The 15,609-nt window shown below is 38.5% G+C and overlaps 3 protein-coding genes across 3 annotated transcripts in view; 1 reads left to right on the top strand and 2 right to left on the bottom strand.

Moving 5' to 3' along the window:
- Hs6st (heparan sulfate 6-O-sulfotransferase) overlaps positions 1–15,609 on the bottom strand; it is a 97,343-nt gene that overhangs the window by 8,125 nt on the left and 73,609 nt on the right. Inside the window, exons 3-5 of the mRNA XM_018018124.2 lie at positions 866–1,177; positions 260–808; positions 13–197 (exon numbers count right to left, since the gene is read on the bottom strand). Of these exons, the coding sequence (XP_017873613.1) occupies positions 13–197; positions 260–808; positions 866–1,177 (1,046 nt within the window). The remainder of the gene's footprint in view (positions 1–12; positions 198–259; positions 809–865; positions 1,178–15,609) is intronic.
- LOC149270484 (uncharacterized) lies at positions 4,431–5,012 on the bottom strand. The gene is made up of 2 exons (XM_089476534.1): positions 4,655–5,012; positions 4,431–4,583 (listed from the first exon to the last, which is right to left on the bottom strand). Exons 1-2 carry the CDS (start codon positions 4,908–4,910, stop codon positions 4,540–4,542), a joined length of 300 nt encoding a protein of 99 aa, XP_089332660.1. The 5' UTR covers positions 4,911–5,012; the 3' UTR covers positions 4,431–4,539.
- LOC108621040 (uncharacterized) lies at positions 12,407–13,181 on the top strand. Its single transcript, XM_018018130.2, has 2 exons — positions 12,407–12,537; positions 12,602–13,181. Exons 1-2 carry the CDS (start codon positions 12,470–12,472, stop codon positions 12,798–12,800), a joined length of 267 nt encoding a protein of 88 aa, XP_017873619.1. The 5' UTR covers positions 12,407–12,469; the 3' UTR covers positions 12,801–13,181.

The raw sequence follows: 15,609 nt of genomic DNA, 5'->3' as shown, positions 1-15,609 counted from the left end.
AGAAGTACTTACCGCTGGAATAGCAAATTCTTGGCAAATGCATAAAGCTCAATGTCCAGGCTATTCAGCTTCTCGATGAGTCGTCGTTGATCGGGACGCAGATTCGTGACGGCAGTTGCCGAGATCGTGGCATTGTGCTGCTCAAAGGGTATGGCGAAGCGCAGGTTGAAGGTCTCCTCGAAGATATATTGGGACATCTGTGTGGCGAGAGGGTTAAGTGATAAGTTATGCAGATTAACTAACTAAACTAACGACTAACCTTTTGATATTCCGTCAGTCCAAAGTAGGCCATGGCAGCCAGGTTGCGCTTGGCGCTGGCCAACATCACTCGATCGCGCTCGTGCGCCGGCATCGAGGACTTGTTGTAGCAGCCCACCAGGGCGAGATCGGCCAGCATGCGAGTCTGCCGATTGGCCGCCAGATTTGACTCGCAGCCAGCGAACTGATCCAGATCGACATCCAGCCAGTCCTTGCCCTTGTAGCAAGGCGGCAGCTCGGCGGCCGTGGCCTGCCGGCCCAGGCACCAGTGCCGGGAGCCCTTCCATGTGGCGCCGCGTCTCACATGGCGGTACTCGGACATGTAGCGTGAGATCGGCTCGCGCAGCAGCGAGATGTAGAAATAGCGACGCTTGGCCGTCTCGCCCTCGTTCTTGTCCAGCTCAGCGTCCACACAGCTGGTCAGCTCCGTCCAGTCGGCGTGCAGGCCGCACTTCCAGCCGGTTGAGTATCTGGAGAAGAGCCAGTTCTCGTTGCGATGCGGACGGAAGCAATAGCAACGCTTGCGCTGGCGCTGGCACTCGCAGGGACGCTAAGAGAGAAGAAGTAGTTGGGATTATGTCGATAGTTTATTGAGCTTTGAGCTCACCTTCAGGTCCAAGTCGCGCACCAAATGCCGTCCAAAGGATGTGCCGCCTGTCTTTTGTATGTGCAGAAATACCATCACATCGTGGCCATCCATGTCGAATTGGAAATCGTCGTTCAGCACATCCTCATAGCTCAGCCCGGCATTGGCTATAATATTCTGTGGGGCTGAGGCTTTCAACGCAATTGACGTGCTGCCGCCCGCATTGTTGTTGTTGTTGTTATTATTGTTATTGTTGTTGTTGGGCTGAAGCTCATTGTAGGCCATCATGTCCGGCGATTGGAGTATTACGGCGCGTTTGGATAGTGCACATACCTGCGGTTCGTGGACAAAGAGAGCAAACGTTAAAAGACATTAACAATGCACAGGCAGAAAATTGTTAAATTTAATTTTATTTCTCGTGGTATCCTGCAGACACACACACGCACACAAGAACAATAAGTACGCGCGGCTTAAAATTCAATTTATTGTCAGTAAAAATTACATAAGGGCTGCGTTCTCTGGGTGTTTATTTGTCTTCAATATTAATTAAATGAACAGCAGGATTAAATGCCAGCTCCTGATATATCTTCAGGCATGTTAACGCTGCATACTGCGGCCTCCTTGACCAGGCCAATCAAAATACCCGATGAAGCTTTCTTATTTGCCCAATGAAATGTGCACTTTTTTTTTTTATTTATTTATTAATTTCACGCACTCAGCGATTATTAAGTGGGCGCTTGCACTGCAATCGCACTCGAGCTGCTTGATGCTTTTATTTACTCTGCTTACCTTTGTGCAGTCGGAATAAATATTTTAAAAATTTCCACTGCATACTTTCGGGCGGGCCATGTAATTCGTCACGGCGTAAGTGTGGGTAGCTAATGGATTTCTGATGTGAATCCAATTGGAGTGTCGAATGGGATTTATGAGAGCACGAAGTTCTTTGTATTGTGTTCAGCAGGAGGGAGCAGTTGATGTAAGTGAAATATTATATTATTAATATTTCCATTGTTGAAAATGATGTGTGTAAGCCATATACCATATACCTATATATATAGATAAAGCTTAAAGTAATTTTTGCTGTTTCAACTCTCACTCAAGAAAGCAATTAAAGAACATCCGACTGCTAAACTGAAACAAGTTTAAGGAATATATGAGCTACACATTGTTGTTGGCTGCTCTGCTCGTCCTTGTTGCTGTGATTATTTTTGTCCTTTGGAGTCTTCAAAAGCTGAAGCCAAAAGTTTCTCGATTAAAATGCGCAACTTTTTGCGAAATTCCCTCTATCTCGTTCTCTTATCTAACCGTTTCCGCTGCTTATGGCCAGCAGCGAGCATATACAACTAGCCAAAGCGTAAGCCGGAACAACTAACAAGTCCAAGCAGCAGCAGCAGCAACAAGAGAAAGTGGGATAACTGAGCAGCTCATTAAACAATTGGCAATTGGGTTTCAACGGAATTGGTGGGTAAGAAATTAAGCAGGCTTTGTGGGGATTGTGGGTGCTCAGTAGGCCTTATCTTAAAGTTCGGCACAAGCGCATGAATGTGTGTTAGCTTGGCAAAAAGATGAAGCAAACAGCCAAGGGAATACACAACCTAACTCCATATACTATATATATACATATACTATTTACAGTTACATGCGGTAAAGGTTTAGCGCCCCAGATAGGTGCAAAAAGTTTTGAATTTATTGTGCAGCAAGAACAAGGGAATTCGATTATCAGCCAACTGCTAGAAAAATGGGCAAAACTTCTGGACTGGCGCCCGAGGGAGTGCTGTGGCTTTGCATTTGTCAGAGCTTTGTGCCACCAACAATTTATTTGCTTGCCAAATTTCTGTGGTTTCTATTTGCCAATTTAATTTACGCCCAGGCATTTATCAACTGGGCTCGAATAAAATATAAATAGAATACACTTGTCTGCATTTTTCGGCCCCCAAAATGAAGCGCAAATCTACCACTAATGAGTAATTTAATTTTATTTCACGCTGCGCATCACATTCCAGGGAAAATAATAACATTTCCGCAGCATGAGTGCGCCCGTGTTAGATAGATAGCTCGCACTTTGCTGCCCATTTAATTGCTTTTTATAGGCAAGCATAAAAAAATTACATGCACTATGACCACACACCGCAAACCGCCCGCCCACCGACCCACCTAACACCACCGACCATGTCCAGCCTCCGCCGCAGTTTAGGCAATGGCCGCAGCGTTCCGTAATAATATAATAATAGTAATCATTTAGTGGGCAAATTGCTTCGCTGTTCACGCGCCCAACATATTCCCATTCACACACACACATTCACGTATGGCATTGTGTTGGTGTCACGCATGTGTGAGCATTTACGTTGCGTTACTGAATGCTTAGCACACCCACAGAGCCGCACTTAAAATAGAAAATGTTTAAGTCGGATATGTTTTACGACGTGACACGGTCAGATGCAAGATATGTATTTATATAATGTAATATATATATATATAATTATATATATCTGCAAAGCATATTATATATTAGCCATGGCAATGCTGCTAAAATTCATACAGATATGAGTTTGTCTCTCCCACTTAATCAATATACAATAATTTATGCAAAACACTTTCATATATTTATTTGCAATTATAATTTAGTATTTAGCTGCTATTATACCTTGATTACTACAAATGAATGTGTATAATAAAAATATTCAATATTTAAACATCAGAAACTTTTCTTACTATCTGCCACTTGGAATCCACATCCGAAATAATTATGCAACGAACCTAATAAAACATCAACACTCAAGTTATTCAAGAAAATATTTGTTGTATGCATATGCTCAAATTTCTGTTGTAGCTGACATATATTATCATCAATTGATGCTGTCATTTAATATCTCAAAATAAATGTATTTATTCGACTGTCATTTCGAAAGACTTGTCTACTTTAATATTTGATGTGCTTATGTAATTTGACCGATGAAAATTATTACGTCTACTTCTGTAACTAATCCAACTAGCAACAGAAAATCACATTTTCATTGCTTTCCCAGCCTGGAGATTTTCAATTAATTTAAGTGCTAAATATGCAGGCAGTGCCAGCAAGTCTCAGGTCTGCAGGCAGCAATAAAAATCAGATTGCGACGACAGCAAGTGGGACATAAGATAAGCAATTCGGTTAACGTTCACAATAGTCATAATATTTGCTATCTATGTGTAAAGTAGGCTACTAAAAAACAGCGGAGAGAAAACAAAAGTCAAATAAAACCGCAAGTTTGAGTTAAGTAAATTAATATTTACGAGAGGAGCAGCACACAGATTTAAGATTTAAGATTGTGCTCCGTATAAAGCACAAGGACTAACAACTGTTCTAGTGTGTACCCCACACACACAGGCACACATAAGCACACACATATGTCTGCCAGCACTCGTAAATTTCGAGCACACCAAAAAGTAAACAATAAAACTTTTTGTAAAGGAAGAAAATGTTCTTACTCAAGATTTGATGCTGAATGGCCATAAAAGAGGAAAACGAAATAGAACAGCCAGTAAATGGATATTCTGGAAAAATACGTACTACCAGGGACATAAAATTTTACGCAAATGCAGAAAATAAATTGAAGAATCTACAAAAAATTGTAGACGTACACACGATTCTGTTTATTGCTTATTTTTGGAGACAACGTAAAAAAAAAAAAAAAACAAATTGCCTTTTTTTTTTTTTAGAAACACAAATATATCTCGCCCGTGATTTCGCGTTCGCAAACTATTAAAAGAAAATGTTATATTTAAAATTACAAGTTTTGTGTTTTGTCTAATTTTCATGGCAAAACTCACGAATTTTGCTTCGTAGTTCGAGAATCTCCGCCGCTTCATCAAAAGGATTCGGGTCGTTATTCAGCTCTTTCTCCGCTGCCGCCGCAGCCCTACCTTCGGCGTCTTCTTCAGGTGTCTCCTTTGTCTCCTCTGAATTTTCTGTCTGATTGGCCGGCTCTCCCTGATCTGCCTGGTCTTCCTGATCTGCCGCCTCTGGCTGCTCTGCGAGCAAGCTTAAAATGAGCAGCAAATAGAATGTTAACTGAACTGGGCGCATGGCTAGAAACGTTTGCCACACTTTTTTTTAGCCTCAACAAGAAAAAAAAAACACCTAGCGAGAAGTTTTCGGTCAAGCCTCATGGTTTAATAGAGTTAATCTATTTTGCATGCGAATTGAACAGTCGATTGCACTCATACATTGACACACACTGATTGGTTTTATCGTGGCGCACGTAGCCAGGCTTGCAGCCGCAGTCCAGATTACAGGTGTAGGAGCAGCGATTGTCGGAGTAATACGGCACCGAGCAGCTCTCCTCGTAGCAGGGCAGACAGACAAGCACCTCGTTCTCGCCACAAGCTGCAAGAAATCCCAAACTGTTGCACTTGCACTCGCACACTCACACAGATTACACGCTTACGTACGTTTGCCAGGTGGAGCTGCCAGCAAGCAGCTGAGCAGCGACGCAAATGCAAATAACAACATGACGCAACAGCGTGCGACAGCACTACAGCAGCAAACTGTGCCCCACAGCGCACTACGGCTAACGGAGCGCTCGCTCTTCACGCCCGTTAAGCACGGCGAATTGTGTGTTATGGCAATTAGCCAAGTTTACTTTGGCTCTGCTGCTACTCTTTATCCCGGCTTGTTTACAGGGTATACAAAAGGTACGGAACTGCCGCGCTTTTCCTTAACTCATATTAGCGATTGAGCACTTGAGGCAAGGGTATGACTATGATGTAAGCGGGCATGCCTGACTTGTAGATACCCATTGCTTATAAAACTAAATAATAATTGGGGAAGAGAAGAGGAACAGCCCTGAATCGACCTGAATATATCTATAATATAATTTATATAAAATATTTATATTCAGAAGAGAAAAATCTATGAATCGACATATATAAATCCATAAAATAATTTGTATAACATATTCATCAATATTTCGATCTTGCGTAAGTTCCCCAGTTAATGATTATAATCTATATTAACATTTAAATTGAAAGCCTTAATTTTGATAGACTTTTAGGATAGACTTTTTACTTAAGGCAAGCAAGCAAGGTAAGCTCATTTATATTTGTGCTTTATATCCCTTGAAGATTTTTTTAAAAGTCATATCAAGTTTATAGTACACATGTATTTCTAACAGAGCTGGAAGTTTGTATTAATAAATTTGGTCTTTTATTTGACAAATAAATATATCTCTCTATATATCCCAAACGTTATAATAAATATAGAGAGATTTATTCTACTGCGAAAAAAGTCAAAGGAATGAAACGTCTCCTAAAGCTCTAAAAGTAATATAATTTTTAACTATTTGCTTCAGTCTACTCAAAGTCCACATAAACACAAAACTTATAAGCCAAGATTTTATTAGGGCTGCATAATCCATTACACTTGCGGCCCAAACTTATGAATAGCTAAGCATAGTTAAATGTTGTACTTAAGAGCTGCCATAATAGCAGACATATTTATATGTATATGTATGTGCACATATTTAACGATCCACACAAAGGGAATCTGGGCCCAAAATGCGCAACCCCAAAAGTGTGCTATCAAATATGTATATGCCGTCTGCTAATGGCGTGACGTTGGCTTTATTTTTCTTTTCTTTCTTTCTTCTTTTTTTTTTTTTTTTTTTTTTTTTTTTTTTTGGCAAGGCGAAAGCTGAAAGCCGAAAATAATTCACATTTGTCGTGTAATAATCGCATTGGCATGTTCAAATCGCATAAGCAGGGGCCTCTTTTATGCACAAAATGTACACAAAAATTTAGAGCCAAAAATGTGCTTCTCATGCAGCAGCAGAACCCTTCCAGCCCTTCAATCCATTCGTTCCATACAATTTCATGTATTTGTTTAAATGATAATAAAATGCAGCACTCTAATGTAATTTATCATTCGCACAGAGTGTTTCTCTGTGTATGTGTGTGTGGGTGTGTGTGTGTAGCCAGTGTTGTGTAATTTTTATATTTCCCTTCTCATGTCAGCCACATAGTGGGCATTGTGTTTTATGCGATTGTACGAGCCCTGCCTACAGCTTTATTGTTTACCTGACTGACGTCATGTACATGTGTGTGTGCATGTATATGTCCCTTTCGGATGGCCATTTCGTTTGCCCGATTGTTTGTGTATTGTGCTTTGTGTCTGGCCATTGAATTGCTAGCCACAGAAATGGTTTATGACAGCATCAAAGCGGTTGCCCCTAACAGCTCTTAGCTTGACCTTATGCTGCGATCATATTGAAAATAAATACAAAGCTCAAGCTACAGCAGTTGTCATGGCACTCCAGTTGAAATGTGTGGGGCATTGGTATTGGAAGTGAAGTGTTATGAGGTGAGTGCTTTATTTATATCTCCCACTTCACATTGACTGATTATAAGTCTAAAGAATTAGTGTAAGATTGGCCAACGCCAAGAGGTTCAAGTCTATAAATATATACTAGCAATTTATTTGCTGAAATACAATTGTATAAACTCTGCATAAATGCTTTAATCTGTTACAGAATCTAGCATGCGAATTTAATTATTACAATACTTAGACAAACTGAAGATAGTTGCAAGTCAATCGAATCAAATACTAACCATAAATTTGATTACATACAGATTATTGATGTTTTCATTTAGCTCTACGAACTGGAAGAGTCTTTCTCTCTCTGTGTGTGTGTGTGTGTGAGACTGAGTGCGTGTGTGGTGAGGCTAAGCGTTTGCCATTTCATTTATCAAATGGAAAGTCTCACTTTGTGAATTGAGTCTGATATGAGGCCCTAAATCATTGACAGTTGCTCATGTTCTTAGAAGGGTTTAAGAGGAATAGAAAAAGGATCAAGACATGATGGGCACACATATATTATTTTTTAAAGCACCACGCTGAAAGCTAATCTATTTTAAGTGTCTGTAAGGCAGTCGACCAACAGATGTGTGCGCGTGTGTGTGTGTGTGTGTACATTAATGAAATGTAGCATAATATTTTTAGTTTAGACATTGGCTGACTACACTGTGAGTGTGAGAATCTGTGTGTGTGATAAGCGTTCGTGTAAATCCCTAAAATAAGCAGAGACATAACATACAACACGAACACACACAATCAGACGCACACACACACACGCACACATAGACAAATCCCCTATAAGAGCTGAATAGTCCTCAGCTATCCGCTCGCTTTTGGTCACTGACCATAAATTCAACTAAAATATATTTTGACATTTTGCACGCAAAGCGCTTGATGAGTGGGGTACAGCAGACTCTGGCTAAAGAGAGAGAGAGAGAGAGAGGGTGAGAGTGAGAAGGAAGAAGGGACGACGACGTCTAACTAAGCGTATTGGCTTGCCCACATCCCGGGGTGCAAATGGGCCAATAGGGAGGGCACACATTATATAAAGGTCATCGCAAGGACCAGGCCGCATTTCCTATGAAGTGTTAACATGCGATAACAACCGCCCTCCCCCTTAGCCAAGAAACACAATAAATGATACCAAATGCTGATGACGGCCCAAAGATTCTATTTTCTATGTCTTCAGAGATGAAAACTATGTCGAACGCTGCCCAAACAAAGCAGGATGACACGCAAGCACGATTATTTCGTGCTACAAATTATATTTTTGAGTATTACGTAAAATATATATATTAAATTTAAAAATTCATATAATTATGTATAAATAAGATTTAATATAAAAAGTTTTTAAATTATATAACAAATATATATTTTATTAAATAACCCAAGTTATCTTGCCGAAAAGTAGTGTTGAGTAACAAATCATGAGATCTGCAGTGTTGAGTAAAGTTTGTGAAAATCGAGGCGTTGTTCTGGACGTTTGGAACTTTTAAACAGATTTCGTGTCACGGATTTCCCGCTTCCAGCTCTATCATGGGCTTTTCTCAATCTCCTTAACTTTCCAACTCCCCGAATTTATCATTTATTGCGCCGTCATTTGGCATTGTTTCGGCTTAGCAGCAAGTGGCCAAAGCAGCAAATGAAGTGAAATGGCTTGAAAACGACGATAAAGCCAATCAATGGCTGCACATTCCTCATCTTCGTCCTAGACTCGTTTTTACTTGCTCGAGATTGTTGCAACGGCGAAACTAAATGAATGTTGCATTATTTGAGACTTTTATTTAGTTGCTGTGGCATTTTTATGCATCTTGAACTTTTTTTTGCTGTGCGCTCACCAAAGCATTTTAATTGCGCTTTTTAACAGCAAAAAATTCTTCGCCATGCTCGTAAACTGGTGTAAGAAATTGTTGTGGTTGGGCATTTAGGGGGTGGACTGGGCTGGGTGCGCAACGGGATTTGTGGGGGCGTGTGACATAATTGGAGACCGCTGCGCTGAGCGGCTTGGTTTCTCAGCCAGAACCATAAAAATGTGCAAAGTATTACGCTTTGCCGACTATGCTATATATATATATATATATGTATATGTATGTATATACATATTTAATAGCCTTGGCTTGCCAAGAGCTCGAAAAACTTAAGAGTTCGCGACCTGGCGCTGTTTTCTTCTTCTTTTTTTTGGCAGTATTTTTAAAGAATTTTCATTTTGTTCTTTAGTGAACTTTTCCTTTATTTATATATTTTTTAATATTTTCGTTTTGGTTTATTTATTCTCTTTCGCTTTTATTGCACTCAAGTTGGTGCGTAAACTTAAATGAAATGTGATTTATTTTTGTCCTTGGGCAACTTTAGGATCTTTGCATTACTTCTCATTTACTTTTCCTGTTGTTAGTTACTTGAGCGTAGTAAATCATAGCTTGGTAATCCCCGAGCTTCGGCTGAGTCATTTAGTTCATGTGCTTGGACTGCTGGTCCAACTGTCATAAGGCACAGTGACAAGGGTGTTTAGAAGAGCTTTAGAAATAATTTTTCGAAAAATCAAATATAATGTAAGGTAGGCGCGTCTGTGTGGCTAGATATACCCTGAAATCATGACAGTCCATTCAGTTCGTTTCACAACCTGCCTTAGGTGTCCCTTTCGTATCCACCTGTGAAATTGGACAGGTAAGTCTCTTCCCTTCGTCAGAAATTATGTCATAGATAATCTTTAAATGTAAATTTATGTTTTAAAATATTGTAAAACTTTTTTGTTGCCTACTTAAATCTCTTCTGCATTAAATGTGATTCTTTGTATTCTTGTTTTTCCATTTCATTTTTAGGATACAATTCAATTTTGCGTGACATGGCTAGGAAAAATGGTCAAATGTTTTTCAACAATGTCATTTCCTTGATGTTTTCTTTTATGTTGTAAGCAAAAAAGAAAAATCGGCTTGAAATGGAGCGAAAGAGAAATAGCCGAGAGAAACCCTAGCTGGACTAACTGACTGAGGGCATGATTTTTCGCATTGCCTTTGTTTGACTTGGTTTATTTATCTTTTGTTTTGGTTCGGTATTTTTTTGTTGCTCCTTTTGGCTGATTTGATTTGTTTTCGGGGCCTGCTTTTGTCCAGGAGTCTGTTTCTTTCTCTTCTATTTCCCTCTCTCTCTCTCTCTCTCTCTCTGGCTTGTAAATGTTCGCACTTTAATCAAATGCCGGCTAATCTTTTGAGCTGCGCCGATGCTGTTTGTTGGCCCTCTGGGATTTGTTTTCTTAGGCACACCAGCTAGCCGAAAGTCGTTTAACGCATTACGCATACGCCATGTTGTGTTTTGCGGCTTGGCTGCAGCACTTGAAGTAAATGCCAAAAGTGTTGGCTAACTTAATTGAGCCTTGGTATGAAATTTCAGCTGCTGCCAGTGCTTAAATAATAATTTAATTAAATCCTGTGAAACCCTATGCATATTTGTTATGCTACCAGAGACAGTCGAAAATTCTTAGGCACACACACACACACACATACACCCAGAACAGACAATGTCCTGTAGTTGTTATAGTTGCATGCCAGACACGTTCTCAGTTTGCAACTGTTGTTGCAGCTGCTTTACATGTGCAACAATATGCCACAACAATGGGTTGAGTCGTGCAGCAAGTCCGTGCAACGAGGCGTATGAGTGTTGACTGCCGCTAGAGTGTGGGCGTGTGTCTGTGGCTTATTATGCCATTGCATGCAAGGCCGCAACAAATCATGACATAAAGAACGACACAAAATACTCAAATTTCTATGCATATACATATATGTATGGTCTATATATACGTTTATTTATATGTGGCCATGTCTAAATATACACATAGGAAAAATGTGAAAAGCATGCATGCAATTGTCTTTACACGTGCTATGTTTTTGCTGTTTTTAGTTGACTAACAATTGCTACACACATACACGAACACTCACTGCACTCACACACACACTCATACGCACGTGCTATTTGTTTAACTTGCCTCCGTTTGTCTGTTTATTTATTTACTCAACTATGCGGCGCCTTTTTGTGCTGCCTCATAATGTGTTTATGGCAAGTGTTTATCCAATAACTTTTTTTGTGATCTTTTTGACCACAGTTGAATTGTATTGTGTGTGTGTTTGTGTTCGTGTGTGTGGCCCACAGGCACGCTGCAAGCTTTTAAACTCCCTGAACTGTCATGCCATAAACAAATGCGCCCGCATCTCTAGCAAAGCTTTCAAATGCCCTCTTCTATTGTTAAATGCTTTTCATGAACAATCTGTTTTACGACTTTTATCGGCGTGGCGACATTGACGCACTGACGCACTGAATAAGGTTGTCAAAAGCAACAACAAGGCTACGCAATAGATGTAGCGCTGCATTAGAAAATAGATGTTTAAAATGCATTTCGTGTTGTGTGTCATTAACACAAATTATATGCATTAAATTTGCTATTTATTTATTAGTAAAAGTTGCTTAAATGTAATTTAATTAAATAATAATAAAATAAGATTTAGGAAAAGTATTAATAAATTATCCAATTAAATCATCTCGAATTTAAATTATAATTATTTATATTTAGTCATACCATATATAGTATACGTCGTTTACTATTTGGCATCGTTAAAGTAATTTTTGTTTCGACAGTTATTTAGTCAATTAGTAAATAACTGCTTGGCAATCCTACAAACTAGCAGCAAAAAGGCTATTAGTATATTTAAATAATGCTGCAAGTGTGGTCGAGAATTAATAACCCTTGAAACTCAAGCATAATTTCATTCCCGTTGAGCGTACAAATAATCAAGGGCAATAAACAGCTTATTGACAAATCTTAATAATATTACATTCAGGTGCTTGACCTCTAAACCGCAATTTATTGGCTTAAATAGCCTTCAGGACATTCCTAAAGTCTACACAGACAGTCGGCAAATTTAATTTAAATAGCAATTAAACTGATAAGCTTATGAAGCAGAGTCTGAATTTAGTTTAATGAAATTCAATCTTTAATTGAATATTGTAGATAGCAAATAAATGTTTGTGGAAAAAGTTTTTCACTAATTTATATTTTTGTATCTTTTGCATCAAATATCAAATTCCATTTACCGGCTCTTTTATAAATATGTATAGAAAAAATTAGCTAAAATAAATAAAATAAAATAAAGAAAATTCACATATGACAGATGCTTTATTTTATTTATTTATTTATTTATTTGTTTTTTTGTGTAGCTGGCTATAAAAAGCAAACTGCAGTCTCATAATCTTTCAGTTGCACAGCGCGAGTTGAACAGGTGATAGCTAACAGGTGAGCGCCCAACATGACTCGTGCCTTACTTATCGCTGTGTGCCTTTCGCTGCTCTTCACTCTGGGGGCAGCCAATTATGAGTGAGTAGCAAATTGAGAAGATTCTGCAAAACAATTTCTAGCTTTTGGCTTCGCCTTCTTACAGCTACAATTCAACAGAAGTATTACGACTGGGCTATAATCCCACCTATGATCTGTGGTACTTCAACCCCAGAGGTAGACCAAGGGAAATTACTGAAACAGTCAAAGCTGCCTACATGCAACAAAAACCTGGCGGCGTTTGTTATGTGGAGCCCGATACGTGGCTATACTGTAGAACACTTGAGCCGATAAACCAAGAGTGATATTCCGCATTATAATCAAGTATTACTCACAGACATTGTGCTTAAACTTAATAAATTGTTTGTTCCATTAAATATACCTGAAATTAGAAAACATTTTAATTTCATTAAAATATTGTATTAAATTTACTATTATTTAATTATTATTATATTTATTATATTTAATGTAATTATTGATATTTTACATAGAATATATTTTATATAAACAATTAGTCATCTCTTCCTGCTCCCAGTGAATGTGTAGTAGATGCCAGATAACAGTGGAAATATTGCATTTATTTAATCAGTGTACTGCACTGCACTTAGTGTCAGAAAAATGATGATTCATTGTCATTTAAACAATTTGTAATTGCGCAGCATTTAGTTTACAAATAACTTATATAAATGATATATAATACATACAAATAAAAAATATTGATAAATGATGAACTAAATTACAAAATAATAATTATAATATTATTTACTATTTGGCAGGGGTAGAGTATGGGAATCTCTGCCATGGCCATCCAAATACCAAATAATAATATTCATATATTTGCCACTTCTTAAGCTGTTCATTTGGAAGCTATGCCCGGACGAAGGAAATTGAAGTTGCGGTGGATATCATATTTATTTGGACTAGAATCGGAGCAACGAACCAACCCATTTCCTTATGGTATATATACAGGTCTATATATAGTGTATATATCTTCTTTTTTTTTTTTGTGGTACTGTGGCACGCAAAGGAAATGAAATATGAAATAATTTATGAAATAAGACGGTTACAGCCGAAGCGTTAGGGTTGTGCAGTCAAAATTTATGTTTGTGCTGCCAGATAGCCGTAAGAGGGTCTGTGGGAAAGCGACTTTCTGATGGCTCACTTATTGTTATTGTTATTGCAAGCGTTAAGTTTTTGGCTTTATTAAAGTCAGAGCAAAAGTTGAGAGCTGACATGCTGAAGGCAACACAAGAGAAAATGAAGAGCAGCAAAACAAGCGGAAATATATTTCCATTTGCACTTGAAGACTGTATTCGACGTGGAGATACCCTAGGTAATGAACATTTAAAATGATTGCTTAACTTTTTTCAAGAATATAAATTTTAAAATTATAGTTTGCTGAAATATCAAAATATTTATTAAACTCATTTTATTCTCATTTGCCATGGAACTTTAAATGTAAGTTCAGTCTAACTTCATTTCATGTGGGGCAAGAGCCCCATCACAGCGCTAGACTGCATTGGTAGGGTATATCCTGACTAGTCCAGCCAGTGTAACATGCAACAAAAGCTGGCAACAGACTGCTCTTGCAAAATGAAGTGTGTGAAAACGAGTCCATTTATTATTGTTGCCGGAGTGCAGAAAAAAGAGGCAACAGCAAGAAAAACAAGTCATGTTTCCGACAGCCGTTGTCATCTGTACCGAATTTGCAGAAACCCTGTCATAAGACCCAGCTAACAAAAAACCGCAAAATGATGAACTTTTCTTCTTTTTTCAAATTAAAGACACAGCTGGCTGAACGAGGGCCACACCCCAAAACTATGCAACAAATTGTGGTATCTGTGTGTGGCATATTATGCATACGCCGTGTGGCCGGCCTGCATTGCTAACGTTACTAAATGTTTTAAGTTCATTCTTTGTTTTAGAATGAATATTTTCCATCGACTTTTGCCAAACTTAAGAACTGGGCGAGAGTTTATAACAAATATTAAGACGACTAATTGGCTTTTATGTTACTTTCGTAGTTGATTTATATTTCATATTGACTGATACAATTTTTGTCAAAAACTTTACAGCTCTGGCATTGAAAGTTTGTCGATTTTTATTTGATTTTTTAATTTGATAACTTAGCCATTTCATCATTCGCAAAGTTTTTGCGGTAGACCGCACAGAACTGTTTGCATCTAATCGAATTGCCATGTTGACTGACGACCTTTTATGCACACAGGCACAAGAACACAGATTGGCTTTCAGTCGGAAATCAAAGCATATTTTCCTTGCATATAGCGCACAAAAATATGTAAAAATTGCAGTTTTTAGCTATGTTTTTATATGGGGAACAAAGTGCCAAATATAGCATTTTACATTTATTGTGCCTCCCACACGAACACACACACACACACACACACACACACACACACACACGTATCCACTTATGGCTACACACGCAGTTGCAATGGAAAATTGAAATTGTTTGCAGAGTTTCATTTGCGACCAAAAACAGTTTCACGCTAGCCAATTTTTAACGATGTGTTAGAGATGAGCGCATGGCGATAGTTGCATGCGATGTAGACGCTTAGAGCTTCTGCTCAATAAAGTGGAAATGGTAAGAGCAAAGTTCTCATAAGGATATAATTTGTTTCTCCAAAAACTTCAGCTAATATACTACTCTACTCTAATGTACTTCGCTTGAACTGCAAAAGTTGTTTTCAATTAATATGAACATTGAACAAGCAACTCATCTGGACTGTCCAACTCACTTGGAATTTTCACCGTCATTGCACATATGACTCATCTCTAGTTGTGAAGTGGCTTTCCAACACGTGAAGCTTATTGCATTTTAATGAATTTTACTACCGAGAAATTTGGTATTTGCTAAAGCGTTTTTAATTGTTTTCTCAGTCGATTGGTTTATATGCACTTTGCCAGATTGCATTTGGCATTGCTATGGGTTGGGATCTTGTGACGTTTCAAAGCGCAGCAAACGCTTAGAGCGGTTGCCCAGGGTTGTAAATAGATCAGAGCTCGCTCTTTGTTTGCTGCCTCATAAATATTTATGAATATTTTGAGTGCGATGCAAAACCAGCGTTATAATAAAGCATAAAATTGCAGGAA

The sequence above is a fragment of the Drosophila arizonae genome, chromosome 2 (genome assembly GCF_054131065.1).
Source record: "Drosophila arizonae isolate 15081-1271.41 chromosome 2, UAZ_ARI_1.0, whole genome shotgun sequence".
NCBI classification, from domain to species: Eukaryota; Metazoa; Arthropoda; class Insecta; order Diptera; family Drosophilidae; genus Drosophila; species Drosophila arizonae.
Note: the sequence above shows the minus strand (reverse complement) of the source record. Positions and strands in the feature narration are given on the sequence as shown.